Below are 20612 nucleotides of genomic sequence, written 5' to 3' on the forward strand. Positions count from 1 at the left end.
AAAATTACTCCTCATGAAAAATGATGCCAAAGATGACAGGAAGTAATATCAGGTGTATGGTTTGTTTTTGTTTTTTCAGACAGTGCAGCTTACGCCACCAGAGTACTCACAGCATGGCGCAGTTCATAAAAAGTTGTCTTATTCAAACGTGTTGAATCTCTTCTGTAAAATCAGCTACTACAATTTCCTCAAAATACTGCATATGTATCCTCTCCTAAGTATAACGGGTCTGTCGCACCAAAGCCTGAATAAGACGCCGACGTCTCCCCTGATGCTGATAGATAATGAGTGCTACCGCCACGGCTAAAATATCAATATTTCAAGTAACTGTTTACATTCGCCACTGCCATGATTTTTAATGACTTATCACGTGAACAAGCTTATTCACATGAGTTTAATTTAATTTCTTACTTAATGGAAACATAATTGCAAAATTGTGTATTTTTTGACAATAGAAGAATATAGACATAGATCTGTGCACATTTCTAATTGAAATCCATACTGCTACCATATGCTTCCTTGTAGTAAATATACAAAGTAATTGGTTGGGTTTGCTTACATAGATAAATGCTTGCTAATTTAAATTCTAAACTGACCACTCTGTATTACATGTGGTGCCTTGAAATGACATTTGTTGTGAAATGTTCCCCAAACATTTGTTCCCAATTCCAGCTGAATGGAACTGGGGAAGAGGGTAGTAACCTGTCAGGCAGAGAGAGAGAAAAAAAGGAAAAACTTGCATTTTGCTAAGTTCCTAAAAAAATCCAATGAAGGATTTCTGGTAAAACATCTGATTAAACGAACTTTCTCAATGCCTGATAGAAAAATGCAATAGCATTAGAACATCAATGTTTCCAAAAAAAATTTTTGTACAACAGGATAACAGAAAGAGGTCAATGTCTACTACAGAGTAAGGTTAAGTTTACAGGGCCAATAATCAAAAAACTATTCAGCTATGCTCAGATTTTAACAAGAAATTATTACAAACAGGTTAAAGTAATCAAGGAAAATCTTCCAGTTCTCAGCATACTTCACTAAACTTTCTTATGGGAGTCTCTGAAATGCCTGGCTCTAATTTCCAGGTCATTTCTGAAGAAACCAATGGCCCTACTCTTTGTTCCGCTACAATATGTCTTTAGCACCAGCTGTGTCTGCTCTGCTTCCCTCTGTTTAGCAACAATAGTAAATATCGCATCTGCAGTTAAGTTTTCCACAGCCCAATAACCCTGCTGGGCATTAAAAACAGCTTAGGGGTCGACATTAAATTGAACTAAATTTACTTTGATTTGCAGTTTGATTTGGAAAACTGCCCCGCTGTTTGAAGAATCAACATGAATTTCTTTTTCACTGCCTTTAGTCGGCTGAGGTGTCAATAAAATGACTAGGAGACATTTTGCTTGTGATGTACGACCCTGCTCTCCCCCAGATCCCGGAGCTTCATACACAAAAGCACCTAAAGGCAATTACAGTCACACACTGTTACTATATAATTTGGCAATTATTTTACACGTGACTTATTTTACAGATGGTGACGTCTTAAAGGTGTATTGTGGAGCTGTCAATTACCGAACCATTTTACACTAAAAACACAGAAAGAGCCAAGAAAAACAGCCTCCAGTGTGTAGCAGGTCAGCATTCGTGCCAATGATATTTGTCTTCTTTGCCAGGAGCGTCCTCTGGGAACAGCATTTCATATCACTCTCCCAAAAGGCTCCTTTTCCTCTCCCTCACATCCAAAGCTCCGTCTCATTTACTTCCATGGCATGTAAGAAGATGCACTGTTTAATGTTAGAGCAAAATTCAGAAATAATTCCTCTGATCTAAGCATGCGTGTAATTATGCTGTGGGATATTTCTCAGATTCTGCTGCTTTTAATCCATCTGCAGGTCAGCATGAGACATCAAAAGGTGGATTTTGTTTTGAGAACCGTTTCCGAGGGATATTAAGGGGTGTTTTGTTTTCCAGTCTCATCTAAGACCTGTTAGTTATGATTTTCATCTGTTTTATTCCTTTATTTATCTTCACACTACTTCAAGAATTAAACCTTTCTTCTCTCGCAATTATAGGTAAAGATAGGAGTTCGAAAATGCAAATGCAATCCATTACTGCTCAAGAACACAAGAAGATGCAAGAAGAAACAAGTCATTTTACAAAACAAGCTCTATTTTTTAAGCTTTTATTTCTGCATGCTATCTGAAGAATACATGTGTTTGGGGACAAATGTTTAACAGACTTAATCTCTAAATAGAATTTAAGTCTTTTAATTTGTTTTGTGTGTCACTAAAGGGGGAAAATCATTATATGTTATTACCAAACAATCTAAAAATATTCAAAGTAAATCACAATCAGATTTTTTTATTTGTGTTTTTTAAAACATAATTTTAAGAAACACTTCTCGGACACAGAGCTACAAATCTCTAAACTAAAAGGTAATACTATACATGACTGATGATATTTTAGGTGGAATCATAAAGTCCCATTGACACTGACAAAAAAAAGTTTACTTACAAGAAATATCTAATGGTACAAATGTTTGAGATTAAAAAATTAATTGGTGAAATTGGCGAGGTTGTCTTCTCCCACCACAATCAGTCTTTGTTCACTAAAATTTTTTTGTTGCAGGATTTTGAAATAACTGGAACCGTATCTTCAAAAGAAGGAATAATCCAAAGCTAACAAGGACACAACAAAGTGTACGCTTTACGATTCTTCCAAAAAAAAAAAAAAACCTCCTAGGTATTGTGGTGAACACTTAATTATGTGGAGAAAGTAAGACTTTCAGCTACTTCCATTCACTGCAAAGCTCGCTAATACAAAGCATTCAAGGTACGCAGCCGCTAAAAGAAATAGGAAAACGGATCAATGCCAGTCAGAACCAGAGCAGAAATTACCAGAATTCTGCTATATATATGAAATTTTTTCATGCAAATGAATGTTCCAAGCAGGCATTTAATACTGGGGCGAATAATAGCCTGACTGGATTTTCCAAAGGGTGTTTTAAACAACTGGACAGGGTGAGAGTCTGTCAAATCCAAGTAAGTAGTTTCACACTTGTCTTTCTTCTCATCACTGAAAACCCAACCATGTTAATATTCATCTTTTGAATTAATGTTAAAGCACTGATGCCTGTGTTTAGTGTTTTGTACGCATCACTCAACAGGGTTCAGATGCCTTTCTTTATTTCATAATATTTTTCAAATTCTGATTTTATTATTTAACCCTGCACAAAATTTCAAAAGGTCAGTGTGTGTTGTCCTTACAGGTTGAGCCGCCAGCCAGCCGTACTTGTCTTCGGTGCGGTTCATGTCCCGGTCAAAGGCGTAGAGCTGACAGTAGCGGAGATGATCCATATCCAGCAGGTTAAACTGCCGCCGGGCGTAGTGGTAGCTCTGATTGTTGCCTTCTCTGGGGAAATCCAGCCACTCAGGATGGCCAAACTCATTTCCTGCAACACAGAGAGTGTTATTAAAGAGCGCACGTAATGAAGGGAAAGGCGAGTCGGCTCGGAATTAGCATACTCTCGTGTCATGCTTTATGAGGTTCTTTTTCCTCTGAGGTTTTGTGAAATTTTAACAAGAGCGAAATAAAAAAAGGATGAGATCAAACACACAAAAGTGGCAGAGAGTTTTTGACCTTTTTATCACCCCCAGAGGTTAACACATCCCGTAAAAAACAGTAAAAAATGTGACAGTCTTGCAGCAACTTTAGATCTTGTCCTTACTTGGCCCAAACTTAAAAGGAAAACTACAAAAAGCAGAAACATTTAATTAGAGTTACTGTAGATTTACCAACCAAAACCTATCCTATCTATATGTTGTAATAAATTGAGATATTTTTGCAAAGCTGAATAAAGTTCAAGTCTGTGTTGCAAATTAGGAGATACCCTAAGGAACACTGCTGTTTAAGTTAAAACTACCGGCACAAATAAATAAAAATTGACTCCAGAATACAGCTCTGAGTTAATTCAAAGAAACTTAAGAAAACTTTTACATTTTCTACCACTTCCCATGAGTTCATTGGTTTTTCTAAAAATCTGGTAATTAGGAGAAAAGGAAAGCTAAGCATGTGAATAAAACCTTCAGGAACGGTTTCATTATTTCATAAATCTAGATGCACACTGCGAAGGTATGCGAAACTATCCTGTCATGCGAAGAGATGAGATAATGAATCCGTCAGTGAATGTCATGAAACATCATAAAACATTGGTCGGGATAATTGAATTCCCAGTAGAGGAAGAAACAGACAATAGACGGAGGAGGATGCAACCACAGTAAATAAATAAATGAAAATGAAATAAGAAAAACACAGTAATCGGATGGAGTGGAACTGACGGGTACTGACAGCAAATTCTAATGAAAAACATTATGAAGGTGTTAAAGAAGTGGCAAACAATAAAAAAAAAATTTAAAAATGGACTGCCGACAGAACAAGCACGCTCTGCAGCAGTCGTCTCGAAATTAGGGCAGCGAAATTGTGAAGAAGGAGAGACAGACGTGAGGAGGAGTAGAGAGTAAGGAGGGAAGGAGAAAGGAGAGAGAGACGTTTTTTTGTGACATGTGCATGAATAAAAAGCCTCCCACACAACCTGAACGTGGCGTTACACCTCAACTAAAGCATCTAAAATCTAGACTTCTTCCTTCCACTCTCTCCACCAGATGATTGTGTTCATCATATAGTCTGGCATTCCTGTGAATATTTAACATGAAATAGACCAAAAGACCTCTGCACCCTATAAATAAATAAGCAATTTTTCCTGATGCCTAGACATTTTATTTAAGAGGAAAAAATGGAGACAAAATTATTTAACAGCAAAAAAAATATACTTTATTAAAACTGTTGTAGGAAGATAAAGAAGAGTATGGAATAATTATGTATGCCATCTCAACATTAACTTACTTCCCAGGAAACATTTTTATATTAAATGCACAGTTTGTACATTTATTTATTTGTACTACTTATTTGCACATTTTTTTTAGAACTTGAATATTTTATTTAATAACTATACAGTCTTATTTCTTAGTATTTGTCATCAGAGATGGGTGATAAGAAATAAGAAATTTTAATTATGTAAAATTTTCTGTTTTTATACAGGGATCTTAAAAAACGTACAATAAAAAAAACTTTGCAAGCTGTTTTAGGCAACTGTTTGGGTGTAGTTGCATGTCACTACAGTCACTGTCCCACAAACACAAATAAAACAGACATTTTGAAATGCGCTTCTTTGGAACACCAGTTACAAAGAGAGAATTGACTTTGTTGTCTACATTCCACCAAGTAAAAGCATCGTCACAATAAATTCAAACAGTAATCACGATGATGAAAATGTTCATGACAACAACAAATGACACGATAAACACCCATCCATATTCGCTGTTGTCCATTATATTTTACCTTTGTGTGAATCTACAAGCTTCCTTTTGATAGTCACTTTGCTGCTGATACACCTGAATTTCCCCACTGAGTGAGAATAAAGGATATTTCTATTCTATTGCAACATTGCATATTCTTTCCCTCCAACCATCCATAATGCATTAGCTTTAGTTGATGGTAACCTTGTGTTCTTTTGTTCATGTGTGCAAGTCTTATTTTGTTAAGCATTAGAGTTAAAATGCTTAGGTAGTTCAAAACAGACATGTTTCTTTTCCATTTTTCAGAATAACTATTTTATATTTCAATCCTTATTTTTTTCTAACATACAACTCTGGTCATTTTTCATGCCAACCATATAGATGCCACAGCTGATTTAGTTCTGCAGGACTCCAGTTTTGCCATAGATCAGCACACATGTGAAGCATACAGCATAACAAATCTGATTTTATTATTTCAATCTGATAAATAAGGGCCACATGTTAATTCAAATGTAAAGTCAAAACTCAACTGGCCTTTCCTGCTTTCCCGTTAACAGAAAAGCACTTTTTTTTTTTTCTTTGTAATGATCACAGTGTTGTAGAACAGAATTTTAATCAAAACTACTGGAGAGTCAGCAACTTTCGTGACTTTCCTACAATCAAACTATGCGGTGCACTCTTAACGTTTGGACTCGCACCAAACCATGTATTGCACTTGTTAGTAAATCAATACGTAAATAGGTGGTAATTGTTATGGGACCTGGTCAAAGTTGTTTTTGCAGAATGAAGAAGCCCCACTCAATATACGGCTGTCGGTAATTACAGTTGGGCTCTAAAAAGAAAAACAACTACATCAAAATATATAGATTCTACAAACAAAGTGAGTATTATACCATTTTCTCTTATTGCATCAACACAAATTTAGTGAGCTAAGAGAATCCAGTGGGATTTTCCCCCCTTAGTTATGAATAAGTGTGGTCATTTCTGTGCCCATCAGATTCATGTCTCGTGTGTTCTCACAGTATCTGGTAGGAAGGATGCTCTTAATAATAATCACCTGTTCCCACAGCTGAAACGGCATATTTGCAGATATAACGACACACTTTTGCTGTCTGATATCAAGTCGGATTTAAGTTTTGCTATTTTAGGTCAGTTACGATAAATGTATTTGTTCGTGGTGGCACAGCAGCGCAGTTGTTAGCATGAATACAGTACATAGTAGGCAGTGTGGCAAGACGTCTTAGCATGCCTCACCTGCTTTGTTTGTCACAGTTCAAGCTGTTTAAATCTTTAACTAATCTTTGCTCCTACTGTGTTGTTATTGGAAGTGTTTATGCGGACATCTGTAATACATACAATTATAGTAATTTCACGATGACTTTCATCCATCTCTCATTTGAAAGGCATTGTCTCTTGTCTTTTCCATTTTGGAGAGAGGCTAAGGGAAATGGGTCATTTACATTTTTATCGTCAAGGGAAGCAATAAGTAATGGATTAGAAAGAGGTTCCTAGAAATTATAATCAACTTTAAATGACAAAAAAGGAGTTGAATTTATTTTATAGAAATTGTTAGTGATTCCAATAACTACGGCTCTTGTAATTATTCAGGACATAGAGATGTTACTGCAAAAAAATATTTTATTTGAAGACTTTTACACCTTTGTACCAAAGATGTCAATAAATAAAATGTGCTGTAATTGGAGCTATACAGCAAGTTATTACATACACATATTAAGGCACAACTTAGTAATTGCAGTGACTGCAGAAATAGTACAAGGAAAAGAGAAATACCAAATAAAAGCTTTATGCATGTTATGGCATGTTTTTGAGAACCCAAAATCAAAGAGCCATCATTGAAGTCTTCGTTTTCAGACCAAAGTACACTTTTTCTGCTCACTAGTCAAACCAATATTCCATCCAACAAAAACATTCAAAATTGTTTCGCAGCAATGTATTTTCAACTGAGCAGATTGAACTGAGTGCTGATATGCACGGCTTGATCTTCGCTGCCCCTGCAATATATATTTGGAACAACTTTGAGTTATATGGAAATGACAGTGCTGTAGATTGCGCTGTGACAGACAAGCCCAGGCAGTGGAGGAAATTGTCGCAGGCCAGTGGTGCAACAGGCATATCTGTGCTGCACAAGGTACATCAGGAGGTTGGAGATGGAGACTTAATATGTGAAAGTTTTACAAAATTGATCTACTGGACGGCTGATATGGCCACTGCATTTTGGCCACAGCAAGCACAGCCCTCACCTGACTGTGTCATTTCAGAATGAAAAATCAGTTTAGTGTAGTTTGCTGGTTTTCTTGTAAACAAGTCCCTGGTTTTACTTACACCCAAATACAATAGATATGATGTTGCAACAGTATTTTTCAAAATAAGGGGAAATATGTGTTCTCTCAAAATCCAATTTGCACACCATAGGTTCCATACTCGCTTCTCACCTTTAGAAAAGTAGAAGCGCAGGTGGTCAAAAAAGTTTAAAATCTTAAAGAACGATGATTGGTGCACAGTCATCAAGAAAATTACATATCTGAAACAAGCACGATTTCTGGCTCAATCTTTCAAGAAATTTGAAAGTAATGCATACTTTCATAACTTCCCATAATGGCAATAGTCAGGGTTTCATTGATTGCATACCAATGGTGCAAAATGCTGCTGCTCCATTTTAAAAAAAAACTGGAACAAGTAAACCTGAACACATTTCTCCAGCCTTGGCTTTGTTTCACTTCACTGGCTTCCTAGTTCATTTCAGAATCCACTTTATAATTCTTCCATTAGTTTTTAAGTCTTTAAATAATTTTCCTCCTTCTTATCTATCTGAACTGCTGCATCCATATATACCTTCTCACTCCCTCGTGTCAGTAAAGCAGTTGCTTTTAACCGTTCCAAAGGCAAACTTAGAGGTGACAAAGCTTTTGTTGTGGGAGTACCAAAATTGAACAACGCTTTGCCTGTCAGCCTGGCAGCTTCTCTTGTTTTTTAAATCTTGTTTAAAAACACATTTTACTCCCTGACTTTCAACCCAGTGTGAGATGCCTACTCTGACCTCACAGTTTTTACATTTGTACTTGCTTTATTTGTTTTTGATGTTTCTTTTTTTTTATAGCATTTGTGCACCTCTTGTTCTTTGGCCTCTGTTAGCCTTTTATGTTTAGCTTTGTTGTTTTATTATTGCACTTTGGTCAGCCTTGCTGTTATTTGAAATTGCATTATGAATCACATAGCATGATATGTAATCTTTTGGCATTGTTGTGAGTGAAGAAAGGTCAAACTCCATTCAGATTTATTCCAGTTCTGAATGGACAATTAATGTTACAGCAAGTATATACGTATAATTTTTTAATACAGTTACCATCTGCACTGTTATCTGATCTTATCATGAAAACTACAGTTAAATCTGGGAGGCTCATGTAGGTTTGTTGTGTGACTATGTGTCCAACTTCAAGCAACAAAGCTTTGGCTGCATGTAAATTGTTGTGGTATAGCATAGAAAAACAAAAACAAAATTCTGAAGTAACTGGGTGATTTAGCTTTAGCTAAATTTCTTCTTCTTTGTCTGTTTTGATAAATTACATGTCATTCTGAAGCTCTGACATGTCCTAATATGATTCTAGCTGAACTGCTCACTGCTGCAGTTATAATAAACATTGCCTTTTGATTTTAACAATATTATTCCTCTAATTACTGGGTTACTTTTTTGTTATTTAAAAATTTATTGAATTTTTATTGAGCATTAAAGCTGCAGTATGCAACTTTTATAAAAATTTTTATATATATTTCTTGAAACTGTCACCATGTCATGATAGAATGGCATGAGACACATAATCTGTGAAAAAAATTCAACTCCTCTGCCTTCTCCCTGTGCTAACTAGAAATGACCAATCAGAGCCAGGAGGAGGGTTTAGAGCTGTCAGTCACCTGTCAGTGTGTCGTTGCTATTTCATGTTATGAATCCTCAGGCTAGTTATTATGGCCAATGATGATGACAGCAGGTAAACTGTCTTCCTGTAAAGGTAAGTTGTTTCTCCGCCATTTGCACATTTAGCAGTGAGAACATGAGGTAGATACACAGTGCTAAGACCCTCCTTCTGGCTCTGATTGGTTGTTTTTGCTTGTCTTGGCAAACCAGGAGCGGTGGATTTCTTCAGACGACAATAGTAGCTCAGGGAGGAGGTGGAGCCGATTGATCTTTTCACAGATCATCTATTTCATATCATGCTACCATGGCAAGGTGACAGTTTTAACAACAGTAAAAAAAATTAAAGCTGCAAGCAGCCTCGGGCGGCCCTCGCAGCAAGCGCCGCTCCGGCCTATTGGCCACCGCGGGGGTTCCAGCCACCGCAGAAGCTCTCGCACGATTTCCAGAGCCGCAGCCAACTCCCCACCGCAGAAGCTCCGCCGCAGTTTCCAGCACCGCCGCCCGCTAGCCACCGCAGAAGCTGTCGCGCATTTTCCACACCCATCCACCGGGCGACACGCGTGAATGCGTTTGGCAGCGCTCCCCGACGACTGTCAAAAAATCTGGTGCAGATCGGTCGATGCGTCGAGGAGATACGGCCCATGTATTAACTTAGGGGGCGCAGTGGAGCCAAATTACATTTCAAACCCGTCGGGCTCTTTAGAGGTGAACAAAGGTCATACATATCCAGTTTGGCGCCAATCGGATGATCTATGCCTGAATAAGAGCCAAACGTATGTATATGGCGAGGGACTGATATTCGCCATTTGGCCACGCCCACACGGTTCAGCCAGCAGCGAGCATTGACAGAGTTTATCATCCGAATCATCGTGATTAGGTCAAGAGAGCCATAAACAGAGCTTTCCAAGGAAAAAAATGGCACTTCCTGTTGTGAGGGGGCGGGGCTTAGATGACGTCATAATGTGATGACGTAGGATCGACGGGCATACCACCAGGATTACTCAGGCAAAGTTTGATGCAGCTCGGTCAAAATATGTGGAATGTAGAGGCAAACGTATACGAACGGCGTTGCCGCCATTGAAAACACTTGGGACTTTAAAGCAAGCGAGACCAACTTCCTATCTGTCATCCAACACAGAATCACCTTGATTAGGTCAAGAGAGCCATAAACAGAGCTTTCCAAGGAAAAAAACGGCACTTCCGGTTCCGAGGGGGCGGGGCTTAGATGACGTCATAATGTGATGACGTAGGATTGACGGGCAAGCCTCCAGGATCACTCAGGCCAAGTTTGATGCAGCTCGGTCAAAATATGTGGAATGTAGAGGCAAACGTATACGAACGGCGTTGCCGCCATTGAAAACTCTTGGCACTTTAAAGCAAGCGAGATCAACTTCCTATCTGTCATCCAACACAGAATCAACTTGATTAGGTCAAGAGAGCCATAAACAGAGCTTTCCAAGGAAAAAAAACGGCACTTCCGGTTCCCAGGGGGCGGGGCTTAGATGACGTCATAATGTGATGACTTAGGATTGACGGGCAAGCCTCCAGGATCACTCAGGCCAAGTTTGATGCAGCTCGGTCGAAACATGTGGAATCTAGAAGCAAACGTATGGCATCGGCGTTACAGGTCACTTCGCCACGCCGCCACGCCCAGCTGCTATCTCAAAGCCGGTCGGGGTTGGAATCCTCAACACACCAACATGTCTTCTGTGTCTGGACACAGTTTCATGTTGATTAGGTCAAAGGGCTAAGAGAGCGACCGTTCACAGTAAAACATGACACTTCCTGTTCTCAGGGGGCGTGGCCTAAGTGATGTCATCATTTGACCATATGGTATTGTAAGCCACCTGATGTCGATCAATCACTGAAAGTTTGGTCCCTCTATGTGCTTTTGTATAGGAAATATAAGAGTTTCGTGTTTCATGGCGAGTAGGTGAACTTTGACCCCTGCTAACCCCCCTTCAACATGCTCCAAAACTCACCAATTTGATAACTTTAAATCAAACATGCCTTATGATCAGACTGACCAAGTTTGAAGTTGATCAATCGAAATCCCTAGGAGGAGTTCGATCAAATACGAAGGCTGTAAACGTCAAAATCGAGGTAAAAAATGGACGTTCAATACAAAATGGCCGACTTCCTGTGATAGTTGGCTTATAACATTAAATGTAAGTTCTGAGTCTTTTGGTGAGCTCTACATGTGTACCAAATTTCATGTCTCTACGATGAAGTACGTTCATACCATTGTGTCAACAGAAAATTGCTAGTTGCCGCCGTTCAGCAATTTTTTTTGCGATTTTTGCGACAACCTTAAAATTCAAAATTTTTAAATTTTCTAGTCGCCACCGCCAAGTTTGGTGAGTTTTTGAATATGATAAAGCCCCCAAAAAGGCTCCTCTTTAGGGGGGCAGAATCGTAATAATAATTAAAGCTGCAAGCAGCCTCGGGCGGCCCTCGCAGCAAGCGCCGCTCCGGCCTATTGGCCACCGCGGGGGTTCCGGCCACCGCAGAAGCTCTCGCGCGTTTTCCAGAGCCGCAGCCCGCTCCCCACCGCGGAAGCTCAGCCGCAGTTTCCAGCACCACCGCCCGCTAGCCGCCGCAGGAGCTGTCGCGCATTTCCCCCGCCCGTCCACCAGGCGACACGCGTGAATGCGTTCGGCAGCGCTCGGCGACGACTGTCGAAAAATCTGGTGCAGATCGGTCGATGCGTCGAGGAGATACGGCCGATGTATTAACTTAGGGGGCGCAGTGGAGCCAAATTACATTTCAAACCCGTTGGGCTCTTTAGAGGTGAACAAAGGTCATACATATCCAGTTTGGCGCCAATCGGATGATCTATGCGTGAATAAGAGCCAAACGTATGCATATGGCGAGGGACTGATATTCGCCATTTGGCCACGCCCACACGGTTCAGCCAGCAGCGAGCATTTACAGAGTTTATCATCCGAATCATCTTGATTAGGTCAAGAGAGCCATAAACGGAGCTTTCCAAGTAAAAAAACGGCACTTCCTGTTCTGAGGGGGCGGGGCTTAGATGACGTCATAATATGATGACATAGGGTCGTCAAGGATCCCACCAGGGTCACTCGTGCAAAGTTTGGTGCAGAAGCTATCGACCGTTCACAGTAAAATACAAGACTTCCTGTTGTCAGGGGGCGTAGCCTACGTGATGTCATCATTTGACCATTGGATATTATTCTACACCCGAGGATGATCAATAACTCAAACTTTGGTGTCTCTGTGAGTTTTTGTGTTAGAATTACAAATTATTTAATTTTTTCCCCTTCAATTCAACATTGAACTGTCATTCCGTAGGGCAATGCTGCCCTCTGGTGTCGAATTACTGAAATTACTGAAATAGTTTCATTATTTCAGTAATTCGACACCAGAGGGCAGCATTGCCCTACACATGACAAGGGATACCCTTTGTATTACACAGTCGATCACAGGGGAACTTTGAGCCTTGCTAACCCCCCTTCCACCTGTTCAAATGTCACCGTTTTGATAACTTTGAATTGGACATGCCTTATGATCAGACTGACCAAGTTTGAAGCCGATCAATCGAAATCCCTAGGAGGAGTTCGATCAAATGCAAAGGTTGTAAACGGCCACAATAGGGCCCAAAATGGACATTCAATCCAAAATGGCCGACTTCCTGTTGGGTTTAGAGCATGGCTCCAAGAGACTTTTTTGTACGTCCTGACAAGATACACATGTGTACCAAGTTTCGTAATTCTAGGATTAAGCATGGCTTGGAGCTGATTTTTTAAAATATTCTAGGGGGAGATGTAGAGAAATTAGGCCACGCCCACCAAATTTCGCTATGGATTCCTGTTCGGGGATGGATAAGGATCCATCCTAGTGAGTTTGGAGCAGCTCACCCCGAAACTGTGGAATTCAGAGCCAAACGAAATTCGATGGCGTTCGCAACGCCGCCACGCCCACCTGCTTCATCGCAGCCGGTCGGGGTTGGAATCCACAACACACCAACATGTCTTCTGTCTCTGGACACAGTTTCATGTTGATTAGGTCAAAGGGCTAAGATAGCGACCGTTCACAGTAAAACATTACACTTCCTGCTCTCAGGGGGCGTGGCCTACGTAAAAAAAAATTTCACTGCAGGGTATTATAGGACACCCGATGACGATCAATCACTGAAAGTTTGGTCCCTCTATGTGTTTTTGTATAGGAAATATAAGAGGTTTTTGTTTCCTGGCGTGTAGGTGAACTTTGACCCCTGCTAACCCCCCTTCAACATGCTCCAAAACTCACCAATTTGATAACTTTAAATCAGACATGCCTTATGATCAGACTGACCGAGTTTGAAGCCGATCAATCGAAATCCCTAGGAGGAGTTCGATCAAATACGAAGGCTGTAAACGGCCAAAATAGGGTCCGAAATGGACCTTCAATCCAACATGGCCGACTTTCTGCGATAGTTGCACTATGACATTACTTGTAAATTCTGAGCGTCTTAGTGAGCCCTACAACTGTACCGAATTTCAAGTCTCTACGATGAAGTAAGTGAATAGCAATGGGTCTTTTGAAAATTGCTAGTTGCTGCCGTTGAGCAATTTTTTTTGCGATTTTTGCGACGACCTTACAGTACTTAAATTTAAAACTCGTTTTATGCGACCGCCAAGTTTGGTGAGTTTTTGAATATGATAAAGCCCCCAAAAAGGCAATTCATTTGGGTGGAAGAATAATAAGAATAATTAAAGCTGCAAGCAGCCTCGGGCGGCCCTCGCAGCAAGCGCCGCTCCGGCCTATTGGCCACCGCGGGGGTTCCAGCCACCGCAGAAGGTCTCGCACGATTTCCAGAGCCGCAGCCAACTCCCGACCGCAGAAGCTCCGCCGCAGTTTCCAGCACCGCCGCCCGCCAGCCACCGCAGAAGCTGTCGCGCATTTTCCCCGCCCGTCCACCAGGCGACACGCGTGAATGCGTTCGGCAGCGCTCCCCGACGACTGTCAAAAAATGTGGCGCAGATCGGTCGATGCGTCGAGGAGATACAACCCATGTATTAACTTAGGGGGCGCAGTGGAGCCAAATTACATTTCAAACCCGTTGGGCTCTTTAGAGGTGAACAAAGGTCATACAGATCCAGTTTGGCGCCAATCGGATGATCTATGCCTGAATAAGAGCCAAACGTATGCATATGGCGAGGGACTGATATTCGCCATTTGGCCACGCCCACACGGTTCAGCCAGCAGCGAGCATTGACAGAGTTTATCATCCGAATCATCGTGATTAGGTCAAGAGAGCCATAAACAGAGCTTTCCAAGGAAAAAAATGGCACTTCCTGTTGTGAGGGGGCGGGGCTTAGATGACGTCATAATGTGATGACGTAGGATCGACGGGCATACCACCAGGATTACTCAGGCAAAGTTTGATGCAGCTCGGTCAAAATATGTGGAATGTAGAGGCAAACGTATACGAACGGCGTTGCCGCCATTGAAAACACATGGGACTTTAAAGCAAGCGAGACCAACTTCCTATCTGTCATCCAACACAGAATCAACTTGATTAGGTCAAGAGAGCCATAAACAGAGCTTTCCAAGGAAAAAAACGGCACTTCCGGTTCCGAGGGGGCGGGGCTTAGATGACGTCATAATGTGATGACGTAGGATTGACGGGCAAGCCTCCAGGATCACTCAGGCCAAGTTTGATGCAGCTCGGTCAAAATATGTGGAATGTAGAGGCAAACGTATACGAACGGCGTTGCCGCCATTGAAAACTCTTGGCACTTTAAAGCAAGCGAGATCAACTTCCTATCTGTCATCCAACACAGAATCAACTTGATTAGGTCAAGAGAGCCATAAACAGAGCTTTCCAAGGAAAAAAACGGCACTTCCGGTTCCCAGGGGGCGGGGCTTAGATGACGTCATAATGTGATGACTTAGGATTGACGGGCAAGCCTTCAGGATCACTCAGGCCAAGTTTGATGCAGCTCGGTCGAAACATGTGGAATCTAGAAGCAAACGTATGGCATCGGCGTTACAGGTCACTTCGCCACGCCGCCACGCCCAGCTGCTATCTCAAAGCCGGTCGGGGTTGGAATCCTCAACACACCAACATGTCTTCTGTGTCTGGACACAGTTTCATGTTGATTAGGTCAAAGGGCTAAGAGAGCGACCGTTCACAGTAAAACATGACACTTCCTGTTCTCAGGGGGCGTGGCCTAAGTGATGTCATCATTTGACCATATGGTATTGTAAGCCACCTGATGTCGATCAATCACTGAAAGTTTGGTCCCTCTATGTGCTTTTGTATAGGAAATATAAGAGTTTCGTGTTTCATGGCGAGTAGGTGAACTTTGACCCCTGCTAACCCCCCTTCAACATGCTCCAAAACTCACCAATTTGATAACTTTAAATCAAACATGCCTTATGATCAGACTGACCAAGTTTGAAGTCGATCAATCGAAATCCCTAGGAGGAGTTCGATCAAATACGAAGGCTGTAAACGTCAAAATCGAGGTAAAAAATGGACGTTCAATACAAAATGGCCGACTTCCTGTGATAGTTGGCTTATAACATTAAATGTAAGTTCTGAGTCTTTTGGTGAGCTCTACATGTGTACCAAATTTCATGTCTCTACGATGAAGTACGTTCATACCATTGTGTCAACAGAAAATTGCTAGTTGCTGCCGTTCAGCAATTTTTTTTGCGATTTTTGCGACAACCTTAAAATTCAAAATTTTTAAATTTTCTAGTCGCCACCGCCAAGTTTGGTGAGTTTTTGAATATGATAAAGCCCCCAAAAAGGCTCCTCTTTAGGGGGGCAGAATCGTAATAATAATAAGAAACAGTACAGAAACAATAGGCCTTCGCAGCGCTTTGCTGCTCGGGCCTAATTAAAGCTGCAAGCAGCCTCGGGCGGCCCTCGCAGCAAGCGCCGCTCCGGCCTATTGGCCACCGCGGGGGTTCCGGCCACCGCAGAAGCTCTCGCGCGTTTTCCAGAGCCGCAGCCCGCTCCCCACCGCGGAAGCTCCGCCGCAGTTTCTAGCACCGCCGCCCGCTAGCCGCCGCAGTAGCTGTCGCGCATTTTCTCCGCCCGTCCACCGGGCGACACGCGTGAATGCGTTCGGCGGCGCTCCCCGACGACTGTCAAAAAATCTGGTGCAGATCGGTCCATGCGTCGAGGAGATACGGCCGATGTATTACCTTAGGGGGCGCAGTGGAGTCAAATTACATCTCAAACCCGTCGGGCTCTTTAGAGGTGAACAAAGATCATACATATCCAGTTTGGTGCCAATCGGATGATCCATGCGTGAATTAGAGCCAAACGTATGCATATGGCGAGGGACTGATATTCGCCATTTGGCCACGCCCACACGGTTCAGCCAGCAGCGAGCATTGACAGAGTTTATCATCCGAATCACCTTGATTAGGTCAAGAGAGCCATAAACGGAGCTTTCCAAGGAAAAAAACGGCACTTCCGGTTCTGAGGGGGCGGGGCTTAGATGACGTCATAATATGATGACATAGGGTCGTCAGGGTCCCGCCAGGGTCACTCGTGCAAAGTTTGGTGCAGAAGCTATCGACCGTTCACAGTAGAATTACAAATTTTTAATTTTTTCCTACATTACAAAATTGAACTCTGTCTTTCCGTAGGGCAATGCTGCCCTCTGGTGTCGAATTACTGAAATAATGAAACTATTTCAGTAATTTCAGTAATTCGACACCAGAGGGCAGCATTGCACTACGGAATGATAAAGGATCCCCTTTGTAATTACATATTACACAGTCGATCACAGGGGAACTTTGAGCCCTGCTAACCCCGCTTCAACATGCTCCAAAACTCACCATATTGATAACTTTAAATCAGACATGCCTTATGATCAGACTGACCGAGTTTGAAGCCGATCAATCGAAATCCCTAGCAGGAATTCGATCAAATACGAAGGCTCTAAATGTCAAAATCGAGGTCAAATGAACTTCAATCTAAAATGGCCGACTTCCTGTTGGGTTTAGAGCATGGCTCTAAGAGACTTTTTTGTACGTCCCGACAAGATACACATATGTACCAAGTTTCGTAATTCTAGGATAAAGCATGGCTTGGGGCTGTTCATTTAAAATACTCTAGGGGTCGCTATAGAGAAATTAGGCCACGCCCACCAAATTTTGTTATGAATTCCTGTCGGTGGGTGCATAAGGATCCATCCTACTGAGTTTGGAGCAGCTGGGCCCGAAATTGTGGAATTCAGAGCCAAACGTATGGCAACGGCGTTACAGGTCACTTCGCCACGCCGCCACGCCCACCTGCTATGTCAAAGCCGGCCGGGGTTGGAATCCTCAACACACCAACATGTCTTCTGTCTCTGGACACAGTTTCATGTTGATTAGGTCAAAGGGCTAAGATAACGACCGTTCACAGTAAAACATGACACTTCCTGTTCTCAGGGGGCGTGGCCTACGTAAAAAAATAATTTCACCACAGGGTATTTTAGGTAACCCGATAACGATCAATCCCAGAAAGTTTGGTCCCTCTATGTGTTTTTGTATAGGAAATATAAGAGTTTCGTGTTTCATGGCGAGTAGGTGAACTTTGACCCCTGGTAACCCCCCTTCAGCAAGCTCATACAGTCACCAATTTGATAACTTTAAATCAGACATGCCTTATGATCAGACTGACCGAGTTTGAAGTCGATCAATCGAAATCCCTAGGAGGAGTTCGATCAAATGCAAAGGCTGTAAACGTCAAACTCGAGGTCCAAAATGGACCTTCAATACAAAATGGCCGACTTCCTGTTGGGTTTAGAGCATGGCTCTAAGAGACTTTTTTGTACGTCCTGACAAGATACACATGTGTACCAAGTTTCGTAATTCTAGGTTTAAGCATGGCTTGGGGCTGTTCATTTAAAATACTCTAGGGGTCGCTATAGAAAAATTAGGCCACGCCCACCAAATATCGCTATGGATTCCTGTTCGGGGATGGATAAGGATCCATCCTAGTGAGTTTGGAGCAGCTCACCCCGAAACTGTGGAATTTAGAGCCAAACGAAATTCGATGGCGTTCGCAACGCCGCCACGCCCACCTGCTTCATCGCAGCCGGTCGGGGTTGGAATCCACAACACACCAACGTGTCTTCTGTCTCTGGACACAGTTTCATGTTGATTAGGTCAAAGGGCTAAGATAGCGACCGTTCACAGTAAAACATTACACTTCCTGCTCTCAGGGGGCGTGGCCTACGTAAAAAAAAAATTTCACCACAGGGTATCTTAGGACACCCGATGACGACCAATCACTGAAAGTTTGGTCCCTCTATGTGTTTTTGTATAGGAAATATAAGAGTTTTCTGTTTCATGGCGTGTAGGTGAACTTTGACCCCTGCTAACCCCCCTTCAACATGCTCCAAAACTCACCAATTTGATAACTTTAAATCAGACATGCCTTATGATCAGACTGACCGAGTTTGAAGCCGATCAATCGAAATCCCTAGGAGGAGTTCGATCAAATACGAAGGCTGTAAACGTCAAACTCGAGGTAAAAAATGGACCTTCAATACAAAATGGCCGACTTCCTGTGATAGTTGCACTATGACATTACTTGTAAATTCTGAGCGTCTTAGTGCGCTCTACAACTGTACCGAATTTCAAGTCTCTACGATGAAGTAAGTGAATAGCAATGGGTCTGTTGAAAATTGCTAGTTGCCGCCGTTGAGCAATTTTTTTTGCAATTTTTGCGACGACCTTAAAATACGTAAATTTGAGCGTCGCTGTATGCGTCCGCCAAGTTTGGTGAGTTTTTGAATATGATAAAGCCCCCAAAAGGGCGATTCATTTGTAGGGAAGAAAAATAATAATAAACAGTACAGATACAATAGGCCTTCGCAGCGCTTTGCTGCTCGGGCCTAATAAGAAACAGTACAGAAACAATAGGCCTTCGCAGCGCTTTGCTGCTCGGGCCTAACAAAGTTTTTTTTTTAATAAAAGTTACATACTGCACCTTTGAAATAAAATAACATCACAGACTGAACAAAGAAGCATATGCACACCATACATTCACAGCTGAATATAAAAAATTGTCAAATTCATTTTAAAATGGCGACTATGAGTGAAATAATAAAGTGAAGTAACTTTCCTTGTTTCTCTCTTGAAAACCAACTGATTATATAGATTATTTTTGCCATTAGTCCATATAAATGTTAACCTGGTCGCCTCTTTACAGTACTTGTCTGAGTGGATAACTTTTCATTGGTTACCAACAGATGAGAAATCAAGATGAATGTGGCATCTATATTTGAAACAGATGCTGAAATCTTGTTTTATTTGGTCCTTCAACTTTGTCTGAAAAAAGCATTATTGCAAAAGCCAACTCAGAGAAGAAATGTCGCCTTCTGAAAAGAGCGTTCCTGCAAGCATATCCAGAATAATTATAGGTTTCAGAAATAAGTAACAGTTATGTTTTACGATCTGTGATAATTCATGTGTACATGATGTCCTGGTCTTTTCATCCCTGACCACATTCTCAACATACAGAAACAGAAAAATTACTATTTAAAAATAGTCAAATACACAATTTGTAAGCCCTCAGTAATTGTAAAGCACAGAAAAGACCACATCAATAATAAGTTAAATTACATTTTGCTGTCGTTCTATGCGCGTAACAGTGGAGTTAATGAAGCAGCAAAATATGCTGGTAAATGCAATATTTAATTTCTTTAGAGCATCCTCTTAATCTTTGAAAGATGAAGGTCCAGCTATGATTATATATTCTAATCTAAAATGTTGTGTAACGACACTGGTCCACGAGTAGCAAGCACAATTCACACAAAGCATCATGTGTAACATGAGAAGGGCTATAAATAAAAGTTGATATTTTCCCCCCTAATCTACTGTTCATAATCCATAGAAATAGTCATTGGCAGTGGACCAGGATTTAGTCCAGGATGTTTCTGTGACATCCTTACATTTTTTTCTGCTTTATTTATTAAAAGTTAATCCAGTGATAAGATGATGGATGGGGCCAGGGAACGTTTCAATCTCTTCAGTTTTTCACATTCTAGCTCAATATCATCTAACCACTTCTTCTCAAGTTCCATGTTCGGATTGTATTTGTCACATTTGGCATAAAATGTTTTAAACATCTTTTTATGCAGAACAAAGCTGCATCATTTGACCAGATGTCCATAATGTCCCTATTACCAAAACCTGTTTACACACACAGTTGTGACATTTTATTTAAGCCCAACTTCCTGGAACCATATCAATCATTACCCGTTTCTCTCCTCAAATCAATTTCTGTTACCCCAGTTAGAATAATCTCATTTTACATTTGGAGAAGTAAACACTCTTGAGCATCAAGATTGTGATCACAGTAGACAAAGATA

General features: G+C 41.3%; 1 protein-coding gene across 2 annotated transcripts in view; it reads right to left on the minus strand.

The window, feature by feature from the left end:
• gbe1 (1,4-alpha-glucan branching enzyme 1) overlaps nucleotides 1-20612 on the minus strand; it is a 126049-nt gene that overhangs the window by 36893 nt on the left and 68544 nt on the right. For both annotated transcript variants that reach the window (XM_023351518.1, XM_023351519.1), the window contains one exon: nucleotides 3261-3445. In XM_023351518.1, the coding sequence (XP_023207286.1) occupies nucleotides 3261-3445 (185 nt within the window). The remainder of the gene's footprint in view (nucleotides 1-3260; nucleotides 3446-20612) is intronic.

Source organism: Xiphophorus maculatus, chromosome 18 (genome assembly GCF_002775205.1).
Source record: "Xiphophorus maculatus strain JP 163 A chromosome 18, X_maculatus-5.0-male, whole genome shotgun sequence".
Taxonomy (NCBI): domain Eukaryota; kingdom Metazoa; phylum Chordata; class Actinopteri; order Cyprinodontiformes; family Poeciliidae; genus Xiphophorus; species Xiphophorus maculatus.